This window comes from Phyllostomus discolor, chromosome 10 (genome assembly GCF_004126475.2).
Source record: "Phyllostomus discolor isolate MPI-MPIP mPhyDis1 chromosome 10, mPhyDis1.pri.v3, whole genome shotgun sequence".
In the NCBI taxonomy this organism is placed as follows: Eukaryota; Metazoa; Chordata; class Mammalia; order Chiroptera; family Phyllostomidae; genus Phyllostomus; species Phyllostomus discolor.
The window spans coordinates 45,431,719-45,459,596 of record NC_040912.2 but is presented as its reverse complement, the minus strand read 5'-3'; the positions used below and the strand labels follow the sequence as shown (position 1 = coordinate 45,459,596).

The 27,878-nt window shown below is 37.0% G+C and overlaps 1 protein-coding gene across 5 annotated transcripts in view; it reads left to right on the top strand.

The window, feature by feature from the left end:
• The window catches only part of RELN (reelin), a 567,213-nt gene that overhangs the window by 463,029 nt on the left and 76,306 nt on the right, over positions 1-27,878 (top strand). For all 5 annotated transcript variants that reach the window (XM_036010728.1, XM_036010729.1, XM_028525327.2 and 2 more), the window contains exons 32-42: positions 5,566-5,724; positions 5,911-6,099; positions 6,626-6,899; positions 9,303-9,443; positions 9,549-9,726; positions 16,426-16,510; positions 17,389-17,571; positions 19,752-19,923; positions 20,030-20,132; positions 21,791-22,020; positions 27,575-27,795. In XM_036010728.1, the coding sequence (XP_035866621.1) occupies positions 5,566-5,724; positions 5,911-6,099; positions 6,626-6,899; positions 9,303-9,443; positions 9,549-9,726; positions 16,426-16,510; positions 17,389-17,571; positions 19,752-19,923; positions 20,030-20,132; positions 21,791-22,020; positions 27,575-27,795 (1,935 nt within the window). The remainder of the gene's footprint in view (positions 1-5,565; positions 5,725-5,910; positions 6,100-6,625; positions 6,900-9,302; positions 9,444-9,548; positions 9,727-16,425; positions 16,511-17,388; positions 17,572-19,751; positions 19,924-20,029; positions 20,133-21,790; positions 22,021-27,574; positions 27,796-27,878) is intronic.

Below are 27,878 nucleotides of genomic sequence, written 5' to 3'. Positions count from 1 at the left end.
TCAAAGTATATTTGTTTTAGGAAACACCAATTATTTATAACTTTCTACAGAGAGAAAAGAGTACCACAGACTTTTACATCTGGTATGGGGGCTAGAAACTTGTTTATATAGGGCATTACTGAATGTAGATGAAATGCTACTTTCTGCCCTAAACATTCTAGGACTACTAGAATCCTTGGGTAGAAGGATCAGTTCTTGGTAATAATAAACATTAACTTTAACTGAGCACATGTTATATGCAAAGCACTGTTCCAGGTGTTTTTTCTGTGCTAATTCATTTAATCTCTATCATACCCTTTTGCCATAAGTACTATTAGTAGTCTTATTTTATGGATGTATAAACTAAGGCACAGGGATGTCAAATAATTTACCCAAGATCATGCAGTCAGTAAGTGGATGAACACAGATTCAAACCACACAGTGGCTCCACGACTTAACCACCATGCTATACTGCCTCTCTCTTTGCCCAGGCCTTTACTCTCTCTAGGCATCCATACCATCTTCTGCCTCAATGATTCAGTTCTGAAAGAAATACAGAAGGCTGGAAGCATACAAGGTGGTTTTCAGGAGCTCTACAAATATGATAAGGTCTCTTAAAGGAATCTGAATGTGAATTGGCTCCTAGCACAAAATCCATGGGCTCTTCAGATGGGTCCTCCTCCAAACCTTGATCTCACAGATGGCATATGGAGAGATTTGCAGCTCCCAAGTTTGTTATTCCTTCAGGCATGACTTTGTAAAACATATTGGCTTAAGCAGTACCCATTAGCCAGTAGCACTGGCTAGCTTTGTTCATCAATTCTAAATATCCTTGGCCATATCAGCATTAACTGAAAGCTTTTGTGACTTTTTCTGAGTATCTCAGTACTTTTAGTCTAGTAATTATCCAGATCATTCATTTACTGAAGCAGCTGTCTAGAAACTTTTATAGACCATTTTGTGTTCCCTAATCTCTTCAACAATTATTTATTAAGAAGGTGCTCTAAGCCAGACACTGTTCTAGCGTGCTGCAGATACAGTGTCACCAAAAGACTGATGCATCAGTCATGACAAGCTAGGTTGTGCTGCAATAACAAACAGCCCTGTAAATAAATCTCAGTGGATTAAAACAAAAATGAAAAGGTTTTTCCTTTTTGCTATTTTTTCATCATGGGTCATCTAAGGTCCTCATTCCAGCACCCAGAATAATGAAGCAGCTGCCAGGTGGACTCTGGATATTGTCAGCCATGTAGCAAATGGAAAGAGAGAGTGCATTGACAGGGACAAGAAGTACAAGTTATCATGAGCCAGAAGGGGAAGAACCAGTGTGGCACTATTGGCCACAGCAGAAAAAAATCACTGCCCTTAAGGAGGGAGATTTCTAGTGAGAGGAATTAGAATGAAACAATAAAGAAAAGAAATAAGCAGATGTTAGATTGATGATCTAGATGAAAATAAATAAACTGATGAGATGGAAAGTAAACTTATGAATGGGGAAATGTTGATTTAAATAGAGTGATGTAAAAGGGGGCTTTCTGAGGAGGTAACATTTAAATAGAAATCTAAAGGATGAGAAGGAGCCAGCACAGCTCAAGGGAAGTTTTCCAGGCAGAAGAAACAGCAAAGACCAGGAGGTGGGAAAGACCCATGGTATTGGAGAAGCAGAAAGAAGGCCAGTGTGGCTTGCAGCTCAAAGAGGTTGGTCTGTAAAAGCAGTCTGTATAAGGGGCATACAGGAGCTGGGCTATGCAGGGTCTTGCTGACAATGGTAAAGAGATGGGGTCTGAATCCATGTGTGTGGAAACCAACTGAAGATTTTTAGGCCAGCCAGCAATATACCATGGTAAGTTTTTACAAAATTACCCTACACAAAGTATATGAAGTTTGAAGAAATGACTATTTCTCAAGCACATACTTTGACCATGCAGAGATAGGAGCTTTGAGAAGTGCAAAAAAGGACAGAGTCCTGTCCTCAGGTCCTTGTTTCCTGATTGGTAAGGTAGAGTATTTTAATGTTTTCTTTAACCCTTTAATAAAATTACTATTTTAAAATAGTTTTTGGTTGAGATAGTGTAGCAATTGTGTGTATAACTCTTCTGAAAATTACAAATCCATATCCGAATTTGTATATGAGCTACAAACAAACAAGACCTCTGAGCAAAGTATAACAGGGAGCATCCACTCTTCATAGGCATGAGGCTCCCCTCCCTGCTTAATATCTGATTACGGCGCTCTTACATGCCCTTTGGGGGAAATTCCCTTAGGATCCCTTCAGGAAAAAGAAACTTTTACTCAGCTACTACTGAGTCATTTTCTTGAACTCACTGCTGGCCATGTAATTCACATCCCACGGGCATTTTTTAGCCTTTTATTAAAAACCAGCTGTTAAGCCTTGGCTGGTGTGGCTTAGTGGATTGAGCACAGGCCTGCAAATCAAAGGATCACTGGTTCAATTGCCAGTCAGGCATGTGCCTGGGTTGTGGGCCAGGTCCCCAGTAGGGGTCTTGTGAGGGGCAACCACACATTGATGTTTCCCTCTTTCTCCTTCCCTGTCCCCTCTCTCTAAAAATAAATAAATAAAATCTTTAAAAATTTTTGAAATACTGGTTTTTAAAATGTAAATCTTTCTAAATCCTTGAACAAATCTTTTTCAGTGAAAAAAGTAAATATTTTTTACTTACTCAAGCTGAAGTCTCAATTTACATATTTGGAATTAAAGTTAAAATTAGGCTATTTTCAGTAAGACTGGGAAGAATGCAGATGGAGTTATAATTTTAAAAGAGAAATGTTTTACATGACTCTCAGTAGATGAGCTAAAATAGCTTGGTTTGGTCAGATGTGCAATTTGTTAGATGACACAGCTAACGAGGCTCAGCAATTGACATAAAATATTGATTGCTGTTTCCCCTTATTTCATTTCTCCACTTTTGTACTTATTGGGGATGCTTTTTTTATTGTCCTTTGGAATTAAGGGATCCTCATCGCTACGGACTGTATTACTGCCTAAAGATGTCTGTGACTCTCCTAAAAACAGTAATGAGAAGAAAGGCAACAAACAAACCAAATGGAGCACAGACCTCATGAGCCACACCTCTCATATTTCAATGTACATCTGAGTCCCTTCAGAGCCTTGTTCAAATGCAGATTCTGATTCAGTAAGCCTGGGCTGGTATGCTACATAACAAATTACTTCAAAACTGAGCATCTGAAAGCAACAAACGTTTGTTATCTTCCAATTTCTGTGAGTCAGGAATTCAGGAGCAGCTTGGCTGGGTGGTTCTGGTTTAGGATTTCTCATGAGGTTGCACACAAGATAAAGGCCAGACAGGGTGTAGTCATCCACATACTCAGCTAGGGCAGGAGGATCTGCAATATTCCCAGATGACTCACATGGCTGTTGGCAAGAGGCCTCAGTATCTCACTATGTGAACCTGTCCATAGGCTGCTTTAGTGTCCTTATTGCCTCTCAGCAGTTTTCCTCAGAGTGAGAGATCATGAGAGAGATCCAGGAAGAAAGTGCAATGCCTTTTATGGCCTAGTCTCAAAAGTCACATGTTGTTGTCCCTGCCATAGTCTGTTTATTAGAAGCAAGTTACTATATCCACCCTCACTCAGAAAGAGGAGAATTAAGCTCCACTTCTTGAACGGAGGAATGTCAAAGAATTTGGGGACATGTTTTAAAACCACCACAGGTAGGTCCTGTTCCCAGGTGACGCAGGTTCTGGTCCTTGGACAATACTTTCAAGTAGAAGATATTAGAAAGGGTTTTATTGTCATATTGTTTAATTTCTGGTACCATAGTCCACCTCCTGAATATATCACCCAGGTAACTAAATTACTCTCTCCCCCTCCCCTCTGCCACTCACCTTATTAAATATAAACCATGGCTACACAAATTGATAGCCACAAGTAAAACTAAATTTTAAAGTGCCTGCTCTTTCAGCCACCCAAAATTCTGTTAAAAACACATAGGACATATTTTGAGCAAGCAATCCCTGCTATTTCCTCCAATCAAGGATTGGAGATTGGAATTTTGCCAGACGCTCCTCAACTTAATGAGAATAAACACTAGAAGCAGCCTACCTTCCATTTTCTTCAAGATTTTGATGTAACTCTCTTCCTTCTCCAACACATGGATATTACCTCCACTCAATGAAGTGTTACCTGCCCATCTCTACACCTGTATACAGCATACTATCTCCCCAAAGAGTTCCTATTCTTTGAGCTATTTTTATCCTCTCACTACAAATGATGATTTCTTCTATGAGCTATTTTATTCCTCTCACTACAAATGAATCGATTCTTCTACAGCAGAATCGATTCTCCTGAGATTTCTAATTTTTTGCATATTAGGCATTATTGTTCCTGTCTTCATCTCTTGTCAGATACAGTGACAATAATTCCATGTGCTATTGATTATCTTTAAAGGGCTTTGTTTATTTTTGTTATAATATTTCTTTAAGTTTAATTTTAGTAAACTCTTTGTTATCCAGCATGATAAAGGATAGAAATATTCTGGTCAGTTAATAACAGGGAATTAAAAAGTTGTTGTATGCACCATGAACAATTAAACATTTTCCAAAAAGATTAGAATATAACAAAATTAATATAACAAATACAACTTTACTAAACACAATTTCTGTGAATACTCAGAAGTTACTTTAGTATCCCATCATAATTATTATATGGAGTGTCCATTTCAGGATAAGTTATGGAATAGGTAATCATATAGATGTCAAATCTATATATATATTTTTTTTATGGAATGCCCTCTACCAATGATGAAGGAGTGAAAAATGAACAGGAGTCTCCTCATTAGCAATTTTCCTTTGCATTCAACATTACCCTTTCCCTATGTCCTCTTTTAAAATAAAAATATTTCTAGGGGAAATAGCAGGGGTAACACATGAGGTCCCATAAACTTTAATGTGCAGGTCCCTAAATCATGTCACTCTGGTGATGGGTATAGGGATGTTGGGTGGAGGGATAAGTGAAAGCAGAAAGGGTGACACAGAAGAGTGTGGTCTTCTGTTTTGCAGTTTAATAATTTGGCTTCATTCAGACTTCAGTGACCAAGGTCTGACAAAGTGTGAAATGCCAGGAAAGGATCCTTCTGTATAATAGAATTTCAAACCTGGCCTTGCTTACTATCTGGGGCTTTGGCAGAAAACAGCACTACTAGATTTTGTGCTGGGGAAATTGAGATATTTCTTCTGAGTATATAATAATGATATGAGACTGTAATAATCAGGACAGAATCTAAAATTCAAATACACAATCTAGAGTGGATTTTTATGTTTCCCTTACCAACCTACTCATTGCTCATACAAAGCTGAGTGGTCTTTAAAAGAGCTTATGTATTTTTTCCTCCATTTGCTCCAGTTGGTGCCTTAGAAACTGTCAGGAAATTGATGAGCCTTCAGGTCTACTAATTCATTCCTTGGAACTTAGATGAATGTGCCCTCATTCTATGAGATGTAATTTGGAGTTTCTGCTTCAGTCTTGCCATTTAGAAAATACTGTTCGTTGCCTTTTTTGCCTCTAGGAAAGCTGTCCAAGTAACTGGATTTATGTCTTTTAACTCAGGGCTTATTGTTCAGTATTCAAACGACCATGGAATAGCCTGGCATTTGCTTCGAGAGTTGGACTTCATGTCCTTTCTGGAACCACAGATCATTTCCATTGACCTGCCACGGGAGGCTAAGACACCTGCAACAGCTTTTCGATGGTGGCAACCCCAACATGGCAAGTTACTGCTCACCCCAACTTTCCTGATAGCATTTAGGTTATATAGTTAAAGCTACACTGTATTATGTGTTTCTTACTTTGCTATCAATTTCTAAATAATTTGTTTTTAAAGTATGGTCATAAAGATACGTATATTATATAATAATGAACTTTCTCTAACTGCCTTTCTTCATCTGATTTCAGGGAAGCATTCAGCCCAATGGGCCTTGGATGATGTCCTTATAGGAATGAATGACAGCTCTCAAACTGGGTTTCAAGACAAATTTGATGGCTCTATAGATCTGCAAGCCAACTGGTATCGAATCCAAGGAGGTCAAGTTGGCATTGACTGTCTCTCTATGGATACTGCTCTGATATTCACTGAAAACATGGGTATATATTTTCACTAGATAATGGAGAATATTTAATTAACTAAAGGACTAAATTAACTAAAACCCAAGAGGAGATTCTCTAATGCAAAACTGTGTGCATAACTGCCTGTCATGAGGGGGGAAAAGTTGTATTGTCCTCTAATATAACTTGATATACCCAATGACAGTTTTCATTGGAACTATCTTTCACAGAGCATGCATAATATGACTAAGTTTCCTTAAAAGAAGAGCAAAATATGTCTATCTGAAAATATTCCTGTTTCCTAATTTGCATTATTACAGACTTAAGATTCTATGTTGCCCTTCTCAATGTAGTAAAGTTTTTCCAGTTAGCTGCCTTCCATATTTTCAAGTCTATGCTAACCAAATAAAAATATTTACCATAAGACATAAAGTCAAAGCACATATGAGGCATTAATAAGACATGATTTTCATTTGCTACTGGAAGTGTCCATGACAAGCATAAATGCTAAATAAGAAAAGAGAGTACAATTATACACTGCCCATTAAATTTTTCCTTTTTGTAGGAAAACCTCGTTATGCTGAGACCTGGGACTTTCACGTGTCAGCATCGACCTTCTTGCAGTTTGAAATGAGTATGGGCTGTAGCAAGCCCTTCAGCGACTCCCACAGTGTACAGCTCCAATATTCTCTGAACAATGGCAGGGACTGGCATCTTGTCACTGAAGAGTGTGTTCCTCCAACCATTGGCTGTCTGCACTACACAGAAAGTTCAATTTACACCTCGGAAAGATTCCAGAATTGGAAGCGGATCACTGTCTACCTTCCACCCTCCACCATGTGAGAATTGTCATTTGGCTACATGTCAGAACTTTAGGTTTCTGTCACCTAATTTAAAAATAATTGTGATTCCACTTGGCAATTCTATTATTTCCTCATGAAAATTATGCACAGAATGTGCCAGGAAAAAAGTGCAAGATGCTTTAGGTTGCAATTTTTAAATATGGTTAAGAGTTCTAAAGGTTTTTCAAGACTGAACTTTGCTGTTCATCAGCAACATGAAGGCTGCCTACCAGATTTCATTTTTAAACTGTTGTAAAAATAAGTGTCTTCCCAATAACTAGACAGATACTTATGCATATTGAACATTATATGAAATCATCACATATAGAAAACTGTCTTCAGTTTTTTGTCCATTTGTTTGTTTGAAATCTCAGTATCACACTAAGAATAAAAGGTTGGTTCCTTGAGAATGTTCATATTGTTTTACCCCTTTCTTCCCCTCACCAGCATTTCAGATCACATTCAAGAGTTGTATTAGGGCCTGTATTAGGTTCTTACTTTTGTGGTTTAGTCATTTGGTTACTTTAGGATCTTTCTAGGCACTGAGGTGTACTATGGTGGCTGGTTGGACATTGTGCTATCCGGTACTGCTCCCCCAGGTCCCTGCCTTTCCCCTCCACTGTTCTGTTCTGACTTGCCTCTGCAGGCTGCATTTGCCAGCTTCCTGTATCTGCTGGCTTCCTGATAGATTTAGACAGTGGCAGACACTGGCAAGAGATTGGAGGGTGGAAGTAGAGGTAAACCAGGATATTCCTCCCTCCCCTTTTCTGTCTTAAATGCATGTTGGCCAACTTCAGTGGCTCTGCAGATGGCCCTTCATGTGACCTTGACTCCTGGACAGCAGCAATATCTCCTCCCTCTGTCCCTCCAACTTTATACTTATAGTGGCTACCTGACTTTGGTAAACTCTGATTTCCTCAGAGTTGGCTTCTTGGCTTCTCAGTTCTGCCACTAGCTGTGCATATGATTCTTTGCATTAAATACTTACAGTGTTTCTTGTTTTCCTGGTTCAATTTCAATTCAGAGAAACACAACCAAACATCAGAAAAAAATGCATGAAACCAAAGCATTTAAAATTTAACCTAAAATAGTTTTCTATGGACCCCAGAGCTTTAAAGGATGCTTCCTTGTAGCTGATTTATTAACTTTATTTTTATTCAACGAACATTTATTAAATCTCTATTGTGTTTTTGACTTCTGATACAACAGAAATAAGCTGATGCCAGGACACACTATATTATTTAAGATAACAGATATCTAAGCAGTTGTTTATGATATTAAATGATAACAGGTAAATAGTCAGGGATATTATTAAAACAGAGGGGTGCTACCTAACTCAGTTTGGGAGAATGGAGAGCTTCCTGGAGGAGCTGATGTCTCAGCTGAGCATAAATAAGTGAGTAGAGCTTGCCCAAGCAAAGAGGGCTCATAGGAGGGACTAGAAAAAAACATGAGTTCATGGGGAAGTTCAAGGATTCCTTGCTGTCAGAGTATAATTGTGAGGGAAGAAGGCAGATGAACAAGGGACCACATGTGTCATCTGAAGCAGTTTGGCCTTGACATTGCATGCGTTGGGCAACAATTTGAGGGGTGTTAAGCAGAGGGGTGACATGATTAGATTTCCATTTTAGAGCCACTGTGCTAGCAGCTCTGTTGTGCTGAAGAACTTTTATAGGGGAAGCGTTAGCACTTGAAAAATTACTATTGAAATTCTACTCAGAGCATACTGTGTTCCAAATTCCAGATAACTGACTAAGACTCTGCTGTATAATCTGTTTGTAAATGAGAGGCTGCTACTGCTGTTTGGTTAGGCTATATGCATTTCTGGATAAAGTGGTCTTCTGACACTATATTCCAAATAACAGGTTGCAAGTATAATAGGAGATATAGGGATGCAATGCATCATTCCAGTCCTCACCTTTAGGGAGCAAATCAGAGGCAGAAGTCCAAGAAACTTCCATTTACTCTCTCACAAACCATTTAGGGGCAAAGTTCTCATGGCAAGAACTTTGTAAGGTCTCAACTTTTCCTCATGTTCATCATCCTGGGTCTCTTTCCCAATTCTGAATAGCAGTGAAAGCCTGGAAGCAAAAACTAAAATTCTGTATGTAGTTCCAACACACAACAAATCAATAGTTCAAAATAACTTCCCCACCCCACACGTGTGTTTGGAGGCTCTTTATATGAAAGAAATGATGAAATATTTTAAAAGGCTGTTTTTCACACTCTTATTTGTGGTGTAAGAAGAAACAGCATCTAATACTTGGTATGAAAATCAAGTGTCCTAAATAAGAGGGAACTGGAACCTGGAGGAGGGCACTTGAAAGCAAAAGGAGAAAATATAAATGTCCTCATGCTTTCAAGGTTTCTTGTCAAACTCAGTGTGTTTTCCTTGGTTAGATCTCCCAGGACCCGGTTCAGATGGATTCAGGCTAACTACACTGTGGGAACCGACACCTGGGCTATTGATAATGTTGTGCTGTCTTCAGGGTGCCCTTGGATGTGCTCAGGACGAGGGATTTGTGATGTTGGACGCTGTGTGTAAGTGAATAAAACTGGCAATATCTTTTTTTATAATGCAAAAATAAAAATGGCTTTTTGAACTCAACACAAATAATGCCTTTTCTCCACTCACTTTTTTCTTAGGTGTGACCAGGGCTTTGGTGGAGCCTACTGTGTTCCTGTCATCCCTCTGCCCTCGATTCTTAAAGACGATTTCAATGGGAACCTGCATCCTGACCTTTGGCCCGAAGTATATGGTGCAGAACGGGGAAATCTGAATGGTGAAACCATCAAATCTGGAACATCTCTCATTTTTAAAGGGGTCAGACAAGATTCTACTTCTCTAAACAACTACTGAAATTCCTTTCTCCAGTCTCTCCTCCACACAGATGTATTTCTGAATCTGTTCAGATGATGTATTATTTTATATGTAATTATTGTCTTTTAGCCCAAACCATTTTTCCTCTTCTGTTCAGTACATTATTTATGATTGCTTAGGCATAAAATTTTTTCTCTGCTTTGATAATCAGACTTTCTTGTTGAATTATAGATATAAAGATTATGAAGATGCAATTTCTGGAATTTTCACTTCTAGAATGTAACACTTTATGTGTTATTGAATATTTAACTTGCAATATTTTAAGTGGTTTTATGAAAGGCCTTTGCTCTCTTTATAGAATAATTTTGTGACCTTGAGAAAACCAAAGATATAAATCAAGTTAGATAGTATTCTCAAGTGTTCTTAGTATTTTTTGTATTTCATCCTAGATATGTGGTTAAAGAAATAACAAGTAATTGGGTGACACTCTGTGCTAAGCTGGCACATCTTCAGATGTGAATACATGCTATATCAAGTCTCTCTCAGCATGGGAAAATCAGCTAATCTAGGTGTGCAAATGAAATCTTTAACAAAAATCAGCACGGGTTTCTGTGCAACCGTAATGATTAACACCTAACACTTGAAAATTAGATACCCTGGAACCTTTTCAATTATGGTTAATAGATGATGCCTATCAGCCTTATTTAAATTCAGAGTTTTCTCAAGTTTGGGATGAGAAAGAAAAAATACTTAGGGAGTCTCAGAGATTTACAAGTCCCTAAGAGTTACGAGGAAACCAGGAAATTGAGGTAGAACATTTCAGAGTAGGAAGAATTGGGTTTTTGTTATTGCTGTTGTATTGTGTGTGTTGTGTATGTGTGGTTTTTAGTCTTGTCTAAGGCTTTAGCTGTCATTACCACTAACTCAATTCTGATATGCTTGAAGCAGTTGATAAGACCATAAAGGAGAAGCCCTGTGAATTTTCATAATTCAAATATGTTTCCCTGATAAAATTTTAAACAGTAGAATTAACCTAGATCCTATAAACAGAAGACACAGTCTTTTATATTCCCCTTTAGCCATACAAATGCAAGGGCAACCAAGCATTATACATCTTAGACATATTATCCATCAGCTCTGCAAGATGTAGAGAGGGCTCAGTGTGTGCCATTCAGTAGGCTGTAGTTTGACCTAAAAAGGCATTCTTTCATGAAAAATGAAATGATAGTCTCTTTTTAATGTTTACAGATTTGGGAGTAATATCACTTAAAATAGCTTACTGGATGCAAAAGAATTTGTCACAATTTTTCAACCAATGAATGCATAAATAAGTGGAACAACAAATACCTCTCTCTCTCTCTCTCTCTCTCTCTCTCTCTCTCTCTCCCATTTCCCTCTTTCCCTTCCTCCCTTCCTCTCTCTCTCTCAAACCAATGAAAAAAACTTACTGGTTTAAAGAAGAAAGAATTCCTCACATTTTGCACAAATGGATTACTCAATCTGGAAAAAGAATGAAAGAGGAAACAAATCTACATGAACTAGAATATAGGTAGAAGCAGGGCCTGACAGATTCACCTTGTAATTATCAATGTCAAGTACTGAAGTATAAACAAATATTGCAAATATAAAGGAAAGATACTTTCATATTGTAGATCACATTCACTTTCAACAAAATTGTTCCTACAAAATGCAGTGTAAAATAGGTCCTTTTATAGAACAGCTTATACTTATGTTTCATAATCAAAGGAGAAGGGCACTCATATTCCTTTATCTTGATATTAGCAAGGAGGGTTTATTAGCTGGATCTATCAACTAACCACCTCAAACCTTTTTCATTAGAAGCTGAAGAAGCTACCTTTCTACATAACCTCAACCTCCACATGGAAACAAGCTGTAAAAACATCCGAGGCTCAGCGCTTATAAGCACATGAGGGAGAGTGTGATGACACTGACATGAAGAACAGGCATTGATTAGGTATCACAGAGAGCAGACAGTGAGTTATTGGGATAAAAGAAAAACAAAGACTGGAAATCTAAGGCTTTTTACATGACAACCTTCAACCCTGGAAGATTGAATCTATGCTTTGTGAAGTTTACGGATGGGTTTAAATGCAGTTGCTTTCTCATACAATATCAAATAATTATCTAAATCTAAATTTAATATATTATGTGGATGTCTTCTTCTAAAACCAAGAGATGATTTAATAAACAAAATGCTGATGAAAGATAGAGGATAAGTTTCAGAATCTGACATGTCTAGGTTCAAATCCTGCCATTACACTTATAAACTGTTACTGTCCCTCTGACTGTCAGTCTTCTTACCTGCAACATAACGATAATACCTTCCCCTTAGGAGGGCTGGGTGCTTGAAGTGAGTGTTAATTTTAGAACACAGCATGTTGTGGGCAATATATGGTTGCTATTACAAAATTGGTTCTATTTAAAATTTGTCATCTATTGAGGAATGTGCTCTATAGTAAATGTTATGAAGAGGAAAAATTTGCATTGTCTAGCTAAAATTATGTTTGGTATTTGTTGATCGATAATTAAGAAATCAGTTGGCAGTGTCCACTCAGTATCACACAGCCCTCCACCACTGAGGAGTCATTTCATGCAGAAGTCACACATGAGAAACTAAAAGGCTCGTTTGGACCATAGGACATTTGCATAATGAAACTTTATTTTACTGGATGTCACAGCAATCCTATGTATGCATGGAGATAACAAGCTATGGAGCTCTCAATCCCAGGCAACCAGAAATAGTTAATTAGCAGAAAAAATTACAAAAGCTAATGTGATCATTTTCCTCCTTCTTTGGCTTCTCTGTATGAGCAGTTACCGCCAAGGCATAAGGACTTGCTTAGTTATGCCTTATTTAACTTGACCAACTGGAGGGGGTTGTGACAGCCTGAATGAAAGCTCCCGGGGCTGTCAGAGTGTGTGCAAAGGGGTAATAAGTCCCTAAGACTCGTAGGAACTCTGAAAAAGTTACCTATTAGTTCCCAGCTTCCAGCAGGAGCACTTGGCACATTTTTCATGTTTCCTCATTAGTCCTCTCAGGGTGTGCTGTGATCAGAGGAGGCTATTTTTTAAGAAAAAGAACTTAAGGGGAAAGACAGCCATGTGGTGATTGCAGGGAGAAGAGGTGGGTGGAGGTGGAAGAGGATAAAGAGGGGATAAATGGTCATGGGAAAAAAATAAATAAATAAATAGCTCACTCTCTACAATAAAATAAAAAATAAAAAGGCATGTAGATATATAATGCTATCATTTTTTGCACTGCTTTTTGTAGTCACAGCAAAGTGTGATTAAGAGTTGAGATACTGAAATTGTGTCATTCAGGCATAAGAAATGAAAGCCTTTAAGAAAGTGGAAACTATCCATTTTTCCTCTTTTTTTCCTTTTTTTTAAATTGTTCAATTACATTTGTCCGCCTTCCCCCTCACATTGCTCTCCTCTGCCCTACCCACATCCCACCTCCCACATTCAGTCGCCCCTTGTCTTCTCCATGGGTCCTCATTAAATTTTCCTTGACTTGACCCTTCCCCTTCTTTCCCCTGTTACTCCCCTTCCCCATCCCCTCTGGTCACTGTCAGTTTGTTCTTTATTTCCATATCTCTGGTCCTATTTTGCTTCCTTATTTGTTTTATTTATTAGATTCCACTTGTAGGTGAGATTATATGGTATTTGTTGTTTACCACCTGGCTTATTTCACTTAGCATAATGCTCTCTAGTTCCTTCCATGCTATCATGAAGGGTAGGAGTTCCTTCTTTCTTTCTGCTGCATAGTATTCCATTGTGTAAATGTAACACAGTTTTTTAAAGTATATTTTATTGGTTATGCTATTACAGTTGTCCCAATTTTTTCTCCCCTTTATCCTCCTCTGCCCTGCAACCACCAGCTTCCAGCATTCCCTCTGCCTCAGTTCATGTCCATGGGTTGTACATATAAATTCTTTGGCTTCTCCATTTCCTATACTATTCTTAACGTCCCCCTGATTATTTTGTGCCTTCCCATTATGCTTCTTATTCCCTGTGCCTTTTCCTCCCATTCTCCCCCTCCCCACTGATAACCCTCCATGTGATCCTTATTTCTGTGATTCTGTTCCTGTTTTAGTTGCTTGCTTACTTTTTGTTTTTGTTTTTTAGGTTCAGTTGTTGATAGTTGTGAGTTTGTTGTCATTTTACTGTTCATAGTTTTTATCTTATTCTATTTTTTAGATAAATCTTGGCTTGGTGATGATGAACTCCTTTAACATGACCTTATCTGGAAAGCGTTTTATCTGCCCTTCCATTCTAAATGATGGCTTTGCTGGATAGAGCAATCTTGGATGTAGGTCCTTGCCTTTCATGACTTTGAATAGTTCTTTCCAACTCCTTCTTGCCTGTAAGGTCTCTTTTGAGAAGTCAATTGACAGTCTTACAGGCCCTCTTTTGTATGTAACTCTCTCCTTTCCTCTTGTTGCTTTTCAGATTCTCTCCTTACCTTTAATCTCAGGCAACTTAATTATGATGTGTCTTAGTGTATTTCTTCTTGGATCCAATTTCTTTGAGACTCTTTGAGCTTCCTGGACCTCTTGGAAGTCTGTTTCCTTTACCAGATTGGGGAAATTTTTCTCCATTTTTTCAAATAATTTTTCAATGTCTTGCTCTTCCTCTTCTCCTTCTGGCACCCATATGATTGGCAAGTTATCCCAGAGGTTCTTAAGCCTCTTCTCATCTTTTTTTTTAATTCTTGTTTCTTCATTCTGTTCTGGTTGAATGTTGATTTCTACCTTCTGTTCCAAATTGTTGATCAGAGTCCAGGTTTTCATCCCTTCACTGTTGGTTCCCTGTATATTTTTCTTTATTTTACTTTTTCACTTATTCCTCTATTTTGTGACCATACGCAACCATTTTTATGAGCAGCCCAATTACCAATGTTTTGAACTCTGCATCTGATAGGTTGGCTATCTCCTTGTCACTTAGTTCTTTTTCTGGAGTTTTGATCTGTTCTCATTTGGGCCATATTTGTTTGTCTGGGTGCACCTGTTAAGTTTTAAGGGGCAGAAACTTAGGTAGTCACTAGGTCAGGGCAACCCACATCACTGCATTGTGGTGCTATATGTAGCAGAGTGGTGAGGGAGGGAACAATGTCACTTGCTCAGCTCTTGCCCCACTTTCAATCCCTTCCAGCACTACCCACAAGCACATTGGGCCCTTTTGGTGCTGATTCCCAGGGGGCTGGGTTTTTTAACATTCTAGGACCCCATGGGCTTCTCCAATAGACTCTCCTGTGAGACTGGGAGCTTCTACCACTGCCACAACACCCACAGGTTTTTACAACCAGAGGTTTTGAGTCTTTAGTTTCTGCTGCTGAAACCCTGGGTTCCTCAGTCTGTCTCTCTCCCTAGTTGTTCCTCTTAGCTTATCCACATGTAAATGTGGGACCTACCAGTCAGTCAGCCTCTTCCTCGCCCACGTGGTCCACCACCTTGCCACCATCCTCTCTGCCCTGGCTGCCCATCTCCATCACTCCCACCAGTCTGGATGAATTTTTCTTTAACTGCTTGGTTGTCAGATTTCCATAAATTTTGATTCTCTGGCAGTTCTGGTTGATTTTTGTTTAAAATTGGTTATTTTACTTCTTTTGGTTGTGAGAAGAAGCAAAGCATTTTTATCTATACCTCCATCTTAGTCTGAACTCTAAATACCACAGTTTTTTCATCCATTTATTTACTGATAGGCACTTAGGCTTTTTCCAGCACTTGGCTATTATAAATAACACTGCTATGAGCATAGGGGTGCATAGGTTCTTTTGAATTGGTGTTTCAGGATTCTCAAGGTTTAATCCCAGTAGAGTTGTGGGTCAAAAGGCAGTTCAGTTTTTAGTTTTTTGAGGAAATTCCATACTGTTTTCCACAGTGGCTGCACCAGTCTGCATTCCCACTAAAAGTGTACTAGGGTTCCCTTTTCTCCACAACCTCGCCAGAACTTGTTGTTTGTTGATTGTATGTATGTATGTTGTTTGTGTGATAGCCATTCTGACCAGTGTGAAGTGATATCTCATTGTGGTTTTAATTTGCATCTCTCTGATGGCTACTGATGGTGAACAACCTTTCATATGTCTATGAGCCCTCTATATGTCCACCTTGCAGAAGTGTCTGTTCAGGCCCTTTGCCCATTTTTTAATTGGATTATTTGTCTTCCTGGTGTGGAGTTATATGAGTTCTTTATATATTTTGGAGATCAAACCCTTGTATTATTGCCAAACATGTTTTCCCATATGGTTGGTTCTCTTTTCATTTTACTGATGTTTTCTTTAGCCATTCAGAAGCTTTTTAATTTGATGTAGTTCCATTTGTTTATTCTTTCCTTTACATCCCTTGCTCTAGGAGACATATCGGTGAAAATATTGCTGCATGGAATATCTGAAATTTTCCTATCTTCTTTTCTAGGACTTTTATTGTGTTGTGACTGATATTTCTTTATCCATCTTGAGTTTACTTTTGTGTATAGTGTAAATTGGTGGTTGAGTTTCACTTTTTTGCATGTAGCTGTCCACATCTCCTAATCCATTTTTCTTTTTAAACTGAACCAATATGGCTTCTTGATCATTACATGTCTGTTATTTAGCAGATCCAAGTTAGGTGTGGAAAAGTCAAAGGAAAATAATTTTTCAAATGAAATAAGATTACTTAACATACATGTTTTTGCTTTCAGGAAGGACTAAGGATGCTTATTTCAAGAGATCTAGACTGTACCAATACCATGTATATCCAGTTTTCACTTAGATTTATAGCAAAAGGTAAGTCATTTCTATGGGTATGATTTTATTATTTCTCTTCAAGAAAACTCCCCCATACATGCTTGTGTAATTCCTCATCCACAAAAAAATAATGTTTTGAGGTCCATAAATTTTATTGTATGGAAAAGCTAACAAATTTGAGTGCATAAATATTCACAAATGTTTTTCTATAATAAAATTTATCTTAATGTAAGGGTAAGACTAGTGATTTTATAATAATTTCATATAGCTACAGTAATCATACTAGTTCTGTGGTAGTTAAATTTATCATCATGCCCCTGAGTCTTTTTCTACCACTACTTTCTAGCTGTAAGAATTATTTAGTTAAAAGTTATACAGCTTACAATTTTTTAACTTATAATAAGATAAAAATTAACATAACTTTTTAACTTATTAAAAAATTTTGTTTTTCTTTATAGACGTGAATTCAAAAAAGCCAACTCTGTCATTCTGACCTTTTATATTAACTAAATAATCTTCTTGACAAATAATGTCTTTTGGATATAACAAATTTTCAAGTAGACTTTTTATTGTATCCTGATCTTTAAATGTTTGACCCTTTGTAAAGTTGCAATGCCTGTAGAATCAAAAATCTTTTGTCATATTTCCTAAATAAAGCACAGGAAGATGTGTTTATAGCTGGAAAGAGGGAGATACTATTATGTGAAAATCCAAGATTTGTTTTGTTTTTTGAGATATATTCATATAGAAAATTCAACCTGTCATCACTTTAAGTTGCCTCTTACATGTTTGGACTATACAACCTCTATGTGAATATATGTCAGCTTATGCAGCTTATGCAAAAGAATAGTCTAAGTGTATAGTGTTTTCCCATTTTTAGCACAACTTATTTTATACTTGTGTTATCTTATTCCTAGGTACTCCAGAGAGATCACACTCTATTCTATTACAATTCTCTGTCAATGGGGGCATCACTTGGCACCTGATGGATGAATTTTATTTTCCTCAAATGACCAACATACTTTTCATTAATGTTCCTTTGCCGTACATTGCCCAAACCAATGCTACAAGATTCAGGCTCTGGCAACCTTATAATAATGGTAAAAATGCATATGTTCTCTTATGATGAAAACTGTGGCATGTTAACATGTTCATTTCTAAGGTGGGAAGAAGTGTGTGTCAGCTGAGCAGTTTAGCTATTCATCACACACATTTTACATGTTTCACTTTTGAGAAGTCCCAATGAGTATTTAACTTTGTGTGTATCTTTATCATCTTTTCATATTTGACTCATAAATTCTCTTGAAGATGTAAATATAGTTGAATCTTGTCACAGATCTAAGATTTTTTAAAAATAAGCCAGCATTGCCATTAGGCACTCACCAACCGTAACTACATTTTTGCTGAAATCACTTAGGAGTACATAGTTCTTTGAGTGTGGCATTTTATTAGTGAGATAGAATATTATAACAAATTGCTATGAGAAAGTGAGAAGGATTTACACCAAGCAGATAATGCAGAAAGATGAAATGTTTTTGTCACATATACTTGTTTCAGTTGATAAGTCAAAGGGAATGTATAATTTAATAGCATTTTGAAATGGTTAAAGAAATGATTTGACAAATTTTTAATGTTTATCATGTCCTATATTTTTATTTACTGCTGATTATAAAGGATGAGACTCTACAAAATTATGCACTTAATGGCCTATATAAGCATGGAGGTATCACATTAAGTAGATTCTTTGCAGAGGTAATACAGAAATAAATGAAAACAATATGCTGGCATCTCTAAAATTTAACCCGAGTATTTTCTTTATAACTAATAAGTTTAAATAAGTGTTTTTAACTTGTTGTGAACAGAAAGCATAATCTTTTTATGTTTTGGACATTTTATATTTATATTAAATATAATCTTTTATATTTAGACCAAATAAAAATCCTAAAAAGAATGTAACCAGTTTCACAATCCAGAGGATATTGTCTTTGTGTTATGTTTGAATATTTACCTGATTTTTCTTTATTGTTTTCACCAACTGCTTTCAAAACTACACACACACACACATATATGGAGAGAAAGAGAGAAAGAAAGAAAGAGAGAGAGAAAGAGAAATGACCATTTAAATCATCAGGTTCTTTCCATAGGCTCCTGTTTACAGGGGTTTTTTTTAATATTTAGTAAGAATTATACTAAAAGTAGGAATCAGTGAAAAACCAATATTGGGAAATCTTGAGGTTTCTGCTTGGCATGGTCTCATCACCTTGTTTCCAGTTCAATGTAAACAGTGTTTTTTGTTTTTGTTTTTGTTTTTGTTTTTTTACAAAAGCGGCCTGGATTTGCCTTTCTTATCTATTTAGTAATATCTTCCTTAAACACCCAGCCTAAGTCATAGAATCAAATTCTAGTTTTCTGTATATTTCTACATATATTTAAATAAACAGATGTTTTGAAAAGCATTAAGAAAGAATAAGGTATATAACAGAGTATTTTATTCTGTGTCATTTTTAACAATAAAATAAAATTATGCATTAGGCAATGTTTTAATAACCATTGTCCTTAGCGTGACAAAAGTATGATGTTAAACCGTAGGTTAACTCTAAAAAGTCATAAGTTGCTCCTTGAACAGACATGGCAGTGTACCTTTCGTTTTAATCCTGAAGGCTGACTGCCCTTGCTCACAGATCCAGATGTCTTATATATTCCCCAAAACCACAAAAACAAACTCAAAGCTCACTCTTGCCAGTGGGAGGGTCCATAGCCTCACTATGACAAAAGAGACAACACACTTTCACAAGCTGTTTGTCACATCTTTCTTGAATTAATAAGGCTGTTCCATACTGCCCTGACTGGTGTGGCTCAGTGGATTGAGTGCCAGCCTGCAAACCAATGGGTTGATGGTTCAATTCCCAGTCAGGGCACATGCCCCAGTCAGGGCACATGCCCACATGGGGGTGCATGAGAGGTAACCACACATTGATGTTTCTCTCCCTGTATTTCTCCCTCCCTTCCCCTCTTTCTATAAATAAATAAATAAATAAAATATTTTTTAAAGGCTGCTCCATTCTATGTCAATTTAATATGATTGAAAGCTTAATTTGTTTCACATTATTAGTATAATCACTGTAAATACACTGTTATATAGTTAGTATTTCTTTGTGTAGAGGCATATGTTTAACCTATTGTTACTGTGTTCCTTCTGTTCTTTACTTTCTTCCAATGAGCAAAATGTCCATCTGATTTTCACCATTGAAAAAACTTGCTTTATCCAAAAATGCCATAGGTAAGAAAGAAGAAATCTGGATCATTGATGACTTCATTATTGATGGTAATAATTTAAACAACCCTGTAATACTTCTGGATACATTTGACTTTGGGCCCAGAGAAGACAATTGGTTTTTCTACCCTGGTGGTAACATTGGTCTCTATTGCCCATATTCTTCAAAGGGAGCACCGTAAGTATTGAATTCAGAAACTAAAAATGAAACCACTGCTCTACACAAATCACAATGAACTCTTGCCCAAATTGATTCCTTGTTGTTTTTTTTTTCTGTATAACAGTGAGGAAGATTCAGCCATGGTGTTTGTTTCAAATGAAGTGGGTGAGCATTCCATTACCACTCGGGACCTCAGTGTAAATGAGAACACCATCATACAGTTTGAGGTATGTGGCTTTGTTCCAACAGAAATACTTAAAATTTTGTCTTGTAAAAAATCCAGGAAAGAGGAGGGAAATCTCATACAATTTTGTGCATTATGGCTTTCTGTTTTTATACAAGGACTAAAGAGGTTTTATATCATAATTCATTTTATTAGCAGAACCAATTGTCATTCTAAGGTTTATTTTTTAATTTTTGTCCTTTATTTATGATACAATCTCCCCATGTACTACTATAATGGGAAATTGATTAAATAAATTATTGTAAACATTATAAATATAAAAAGGACTACACTATTTTAGTATTATTATTTTCATAATTTTTATGTGTTATTTAGGACCCAAGTCAACGTAACTATAGTCTATATTATGCCAACACATTTATGTAATATTTACCATGGTGTCATGAATTTTACTGATAAAATAATGCTTCACTGTTTTTATAATTTATTTCATTAATATTTATGAAATATATTTTTCAAGAAAGCAAATTAATAATGTATTAGAAACCCTTTATGTATTTCAAAAACTAGATAAGAGGTCAATAGTATTAACTTCCAGAGATACTTGTGTCATATCAGATCCATACCAACCATTTGGCAGACTTACTTAAAATAGCATCTAATGCCATCAACACAGATTTAAATACTCATTTTAGATTACTTCTCTGTATTCTCTAAATTAGAGTTGTCTCTTTCATCTTAAAAGTCAGGGACCAAATGATGCCTTAACAAAGAAATTATTCTGTATCTATTCTAAATTTTCTGTTATATTTTCTGATTTTACTATGTTACCTGTTATATTTTCTAACAGTTATGCTTTGAATGTTGGTAAAAAGTAGCACCTCTGGCCCTTAAGAGTTCTGTTATCCAAAGAATGCAGGTGGAAACCAACGCCTATAGTTGAAAAGGTTATCAAATCTCAACAGTTTACTCACAAGAAAGTAAGAGGAGGAAGTTCAACAACAATCAATGTTATATAAATATAGATATACATATATCTGATCTGGTTGCTATGATAAGCAAGAAAATGTTAAACCCAATGGGAAGAGGAAACATTTCATAGACAAAATCACATACATTTATTTAATTAAGTTTTAGTTTCATTTACATGGGAAATGGAATGGAATGGTTGTTTCCTCAATGGTGAAAAAGGTCTTTCTGAGAATGCTCTCCCCATGCCCAGGAAATGGCATTTTAATATTAAATACATGTTAAAGATTCTCCTTGTGCAAAACTGGGATTACATGTATTCTGAAGTTGTCACCAGAATGAAAATAGAAGGTCTTCCTGTCTAGCAACTGGTAAAGCTCCATGGTTAGAATTAGGGAAATAGTCTTTTCCTTACTATTTGCTTGGCTTGGCTATGAAAGTAGGCCAAAGGTAAGATTTGGAATTCTGTACCAGCTTCTGCCTTACCCACTTTCTAGTTTTTTATAAAATGAGGGAAAATAAATTTTTCATGAGACCCATTGAGGTTCTTTATGAAAAAGTATTATTTAAAGATAATATATAATATTTTTCAAGCAAAACAGAATTTCATAGTGTTAAATATTTCAGCAAGACCGTTCCTAGGAAAATGGACTTGAGAAGTAATGAAATGGTGAATCATTTCAAGGCTTGTTGCTTTGAAGTAATCTGTATCATTTTTTCTTTTTCTCCAAGATCAATGTTGGGTGCTCAACTGATAGCTCATCTGCTGATCCAGTAAGATTGGAATTTTCACGGGACTTTGGGGCAACCTGGCACCTGCTGCTCCCTCTCTGCTACCACAGCAGCAGCCATGTCAGCTCCTTGTGCTCCACTGAGCACCACCCAAGCAGCACCTACTACGCGGGGACCACCCAGGGCTGGAGGAGAGAGGTTGTACACTTCGGGAAACTGCACCTTTGTGGGTAAGGACACGCTGCTTCATGCCACATTTATTTTTCATTGACAGTTTTCTTCCTGACATCATCATTGACTTTATCGGGGGGAAATCTCCACCTTACATTTCTTTTCATTTCTCCACTTAAAACAGACTGATGTACATTTAAAATACAAGACACTGAGCTAACACACTACTAACTTATGATTTGGAGATAGTTTTTAAAGAGCACCTGGGGATCGTACTCTGTTGGGGGTTCATGTCCCCATGGGTCTTTATTAGATGAATTAAAAAGCAACAGGAAGATGGTTTTCCCCTAATGTTGTAACCTTTCCCCTCTCCCTCCTCCTTCTCAATATAAATGCAGATAGAATTGTATGACTTTCAAATATCTACCTATGTTTCTCACACCAGGAGAAGACACATGTGAGCATGGAAGCCCACAGAATATTCCAGTGTCTCATAAAAAATTGTAAGCACTCTTCCCCCAGGCATTTCTAGTTTTTCCACCTCTGTCAGCATTTTTATTATATATACAGGGTGGGCAAACATAAGTTTACAGTTATGAGTACATGAAACAGAGTTTATTCTTATATTGTTATTTATTAATTATTATATAATTTTCTATATGAACAATTGTAAACCTACTTCTGCCCCATCCTGTATTTGACTCTTCTGTTGAAAATCTATTTGGAGATGAAAGACTTCAATTCTAACAAAAATGAAATGAAAAGTATAGTTCAAACAAATGAAACTAATAATATAGGTGAATAAAGAGAGGAAGTCAATAAAGTAGCCTGCCTAAAATTTGTCTTTGCCCTCAGAATAAAGAACTTATAATTTCAGGGTATGTCAAAAAAAAGAAAGTATTAATATCATACTTTCAAGATGGAAATAGATTTACATTCCTAGTATGAAACAGCATGATTAGAAGTCTTGGGTCTTCAAGAAAAACCACTAGTACTTTTCCAAAAGGGCCAAAGGGAATTTTCAAAAGTTTGACTTTTTTTAACATAAATCTATTTATATTTCATATAATCAGCATAATTTTTATAATTTAATCAAGGCCTTTAATATTTTGTGTTGAATATATTATTTATTAATTCTTGCTATTTACAGCAGGATATTATTCTAAGAGATGACCTATTTTTCTGAAAAAGCATTACTAAAGGGGTGGGGTAAAAAAAAAGCATTACTAAGCAAAATGCCCTCAAGGATCTTTAAAAGCGAGAACTGAGGAGGCAAGGAAAGTCTCTGGAGACCATAGGAATAGGCAGAGCTGAGGACTCAGCCAGCACAACCAGGAAACTGCTATAGGTGTGGGGGGCTAAGCTTGTCTATAAAAAAACTGGGCATGGGTAGCTCAGGAAAAACTTTTTATCCAAAATCAGTTGTATTACTCAATATGATATATTACAAGAAATATAGAAAGACATAGTAAAAGGTGGAAAAATTTATTTGAAACATGCTGGGGGATAATAACATCAACTCCACTCAGGAAGTATGAGGCCATCAGCAACAAAAGTTGTAATACTCATTTTTATCATGCTGATATTAACATCATTCAGCAACCACAGCTCTCATTTTCTGGAACTCATGATCCCACACTTCTAGAAAAGAAAATCTGGACCAGTCAGCTATGGCCAGAAAGCCAAGTATTGCAACAGAAGAATGGCTGCCCCAAATCCCTGCTCATGGGCAGTGTAGGCAGGAAAAAGTCTGGACAGCCAATCACTTAGGCACCTATGGCCAATACTATGACCATTATGGTATGAGAAGCTCTAGGTTTTTAATTTAATGGACTTATAATTTCCTTTCATTGCCCAACTAAGCATTACATTAAAGAGGAAACAACTCTACATATGGGTTATAGGCCATGACTTTAGATTGTTTTGACAACTGAGACTTGCTTCAGTAAGTTCCCACATGGAAATAATACTATTTAAAAGAGCAGGAAATAAGGTCACAAAGATCTGCCAATCCGAGGTTCTGAGTGAAGAGACCCATTCATAGGACAGTGCTCTGGTGTCATGGAGCCTGCCTCACTTAGCATTTGGTTATGTCCCCCAGGCTATGTTTGCACATAAGGCATGGTGATGTGACTTGGCAATTTGAACAAGAAAAATGCAGAGATCCATATTTTCACTGACTGGTATAGGGTGTCAGTTTAAAATATACCTCCCCCAATTATAAAGGCACAGAACTTAGACCATCATATTATTTGTATTCCATGTCATTTTTATTTCTATGACGAGAAAGTAAATCTGTTAAGGAGGCATGCCCACTCTCATGATGGTATAAAGCTATCTTTCAAACTGCCTTCAACCATTTCTGCAAAAAAGAACTTGCCTCCATAATGTTGTCTAGCCCTTGTTTCAGGAAAAGAATTAAAAGCCTTCTTAAAACTCACACAGCCATGAATTGCTGGAAGGCAAAAGTTAAATTTTCTCCAACTCAGTGAAGCATCCCTTGGTTTGTATTCAGCATTGTACATAATAATGGCACAAGTGCTAGATCCTAAAAAAAAATGTATAACCCATGTTTAGAGTACCCCTTTCTGTGTACTTACTGGACAATAAGCGCCATAAAAAGTATTTTAAATGTTATCAGCTGCAGAAATGGCCATTTTTGCCTCCATATATTTGAAGTGTAAGTATTAAGCTTCCATTGAATTTTATTCACATCACCTTTGTGTTCTTTTTGTCTAAAGTCTTTTTTCTTTGAAACTCCTAATTGCTTTTGCTTTACACAGCTCATAATGAGTCAACCAAAATCCCTATTTATTGAAAGCACTTTTGTGCGCTTGAAACTTTAAGTTTACATTTAGAGAACAGGTCCTTTTGAATATCACTGGCTTAGGAGAACAGATGCTGACATTCGCCAGGGAGGGTGGCAGTGAGAAATTTTCAAGATAAGATTTCAGCAGAAGGCAACCACAGTGAGACCAGACCTTTCAGACCATTTATCATAGCACTTGCAGTTTTTGTGTCAAGGCAGGTGAACAATAATAAATATCCAACCAAGGTGGTTCATTTGTATTCAGAACATTTGAATAAATAAGAAGTTAAAAGACCATGAAGGCTTTTGTTCAAAGGAAAACTCCAGCCATTTCCCTCAACTCAGCAGTCTGAAAGTTCACAAGATAGGAAGAGCTTCTTGTCAAGACTAAACTCTGATAAGTATTTGAAAGTAAAATTGAATTATGAACTGGCATTTGGGGGGCAGCTTAATGCAGTTAGAGTCTTGCTATAAACAGTGAAATGAGGGTTAAAATTATATGGGGGAACTTGACTCCTTCTGTTTTACTCTCTACCAAACTTTAGAAATCTAATAAAGTCTTCTAATATTGACTTCTAATTATTGTTTAAAAATTATTGTGGATTTGGTTTCTATGATAATTGAAAATTGGACAGATTCACAAGATACCAAAATGAATATACATGCCATCTCTATATCTGCCCCCTCTAAAATAAATCCTTCTCTGAACTGAATTTTGTAATATAAGACAATTCACTTTTAAATAAAAAGAAAAATTACCTTTGATACAATAAAAAATTAAGAAATAAGAGACATCTGTCTAAAATAAATCTGATTTTGTCACTCCTCTCTTTAAAATAATCTTTTGGGGCTCTCTCTTGCCAGTAGAATAAAATCCAAAACACCTTAGTTTGGCTGTTAAGGCTTTTCATAACAAAACACACAACAAAGATTTATTGAGCACCCAGTGTATCTACACACTGTATGGGGCACCATGGAAGGTGCAAAGAAGAAAAAGGCATGGAGATTGGCCCCTAGGAGTTCACAGCCAATAAGGAAAATAGGTATGCTTTTAAATACATTCACCTGTGGTAACTATAATAATGGAAATTTCATCAGAATTATGGAAGAGAGAGAACAAGAGAGACTAATTAAATGATTAGTTATTTGCTATATGACCCAGTAATCTCACTACTTTACCCAAAAGAATTGAAAACAGATATTTAAGCAAATACTCACTCATGAATGTTCCCAGAAGCACTATTCACAATAGCCACAAGGTAGAAACAAATGTCCATCAGCTGGTGAATGGATAAATAAAGTTGGCATACTGATGCAGGCTCTGGCCAGCGGTGTCTGCGGTGGTGTGGATGCAACAAACAAACCCACACAGGCTGCGGAAGTCCTGTGTAGAAAAGGGACAGCATGGATAATCTCTGGGTGAGAGTACCCCAACCCTTGCCTGGACAGGCTTTTATTGCTTTCTGGGAGCATTATATCAAGGAAGGTCCTCATTCATCATTGTCAGGTAGTAATGATCAAACAATAGATAACATTCAAAGAACTCTGAGGGCTTATTCTGAGCCAGGGTCAGTTAGCTAAAGGGCCACAAAACTTTGGAAAACAAACTCATTTTATGCTTGGACCCTTATCAGAAAATTGAGGACATCCTTAGCAAAGCAGGTTTCACAGGATTTTATGCATTCTTTCTTAGGCCTGATTGCCATGGGGAACCACCTGTTCCTGCCTAGGGCTACACCACCCTCCAGCATTTTTTCAGGCTTAAATCTGGCAGGGGAAGTAAGGCGGCCAAGAGATTAGGAGACTTCTTGTACACAGAATGAGGACTCAGACTATGTCAAAGCCAAGGGGTGAGGGTCCATCACTTCCTTTTTCTATAGCCCCCCAAGTCCTTCCCTGAGGGCCCCTTCATGACCATGCCTATCTTAGATCATCCCTCCCTTGAGGAATCTTACCCATCATTGGCTAATCAGTCATCCATCTGGGGCCAAGCAGAATGAAGTAAAAGGGGGCAGAGGCAGTGCCCCTGCCAGGAAGATAAGCTTTGCCTCCTTAGTGGCTTATGTTCCTAAGGTCCTTTAGTCATGGGGAGTTACAGCTTCTGAAACCAGGCAGGACATTTCCCAACAGTATACTCACACAATGGAATATTATTCAGTCAAAAAAAGGGGAGTGAAATTCTGATATTTGGTACAACATCAATGAACCTTGAAAACTTGCGAAATGAACAAAGCCATATACTAAAGGTCACATATTGTATGAGTTCATACCCAGAATAAGTAAATCCATAGAAAGAGATAGTAGATTAGTGGTTGCCAGAGGCAGGGAGTAGGGGGGCCACTTAATGCACACAGGGTTTCCTTTTAGGGTGATGAAAATGTCTTAGGACTCTGTAGAGGTGATGGTTGGTCAGCACTGTGTATCTGCTAAATGCCTCCAAATTATATACTTTAAATAATTAATGGTTACTTTGTGTTACGTAAATTTTACCTCAATTAAAATAAAAGATTAGTTATACAGAGTATAGATAGTAGCATGGAGAAAGCTTCACCCAGAAAGTCAATATTGAAAAAGAATTTGGACATAGATATAGAATTGGGAAGAGCTTACTGGAAGTAAGAACCTTATTGGCAAAATCCCACTGAGGAATGGAGTTGGCATCCCTGACATGTTGAATTATGCTTTCTCTTTCTGAGTGTGGTATAGTGGTACTAACTGCCCATTCCTCACTGATCAGATGTGCTTACTTTGAAGGTATGTTGATCTGTTGATTAGATTTTGAAAGACTTGTACCTCTTTTCCAGATCTGTGCGTTTCAGATGGTACCAAGGATTTTACCCGACTGGCTCTCAGCCAGTGACATGGGCCATTGATAATGTCTACATTGGTCCCCAGTGTGAAGAGATGTGTAATGGACATGGGAGTTGTATCAATGGAACCAAGTGCATTTGTGATCCTGGCTACTCAGGTCCAACCTGTAAAATAAGCACCAAAAATCCTGATTTTCTCAAGGATGATTTTGAAGGTTATCTTTTCTTATAAATTATATGTAGCTTTGTGAAGGAATTTACATATTAAACACAAGTTTAATATAAAAGTAATCATTAA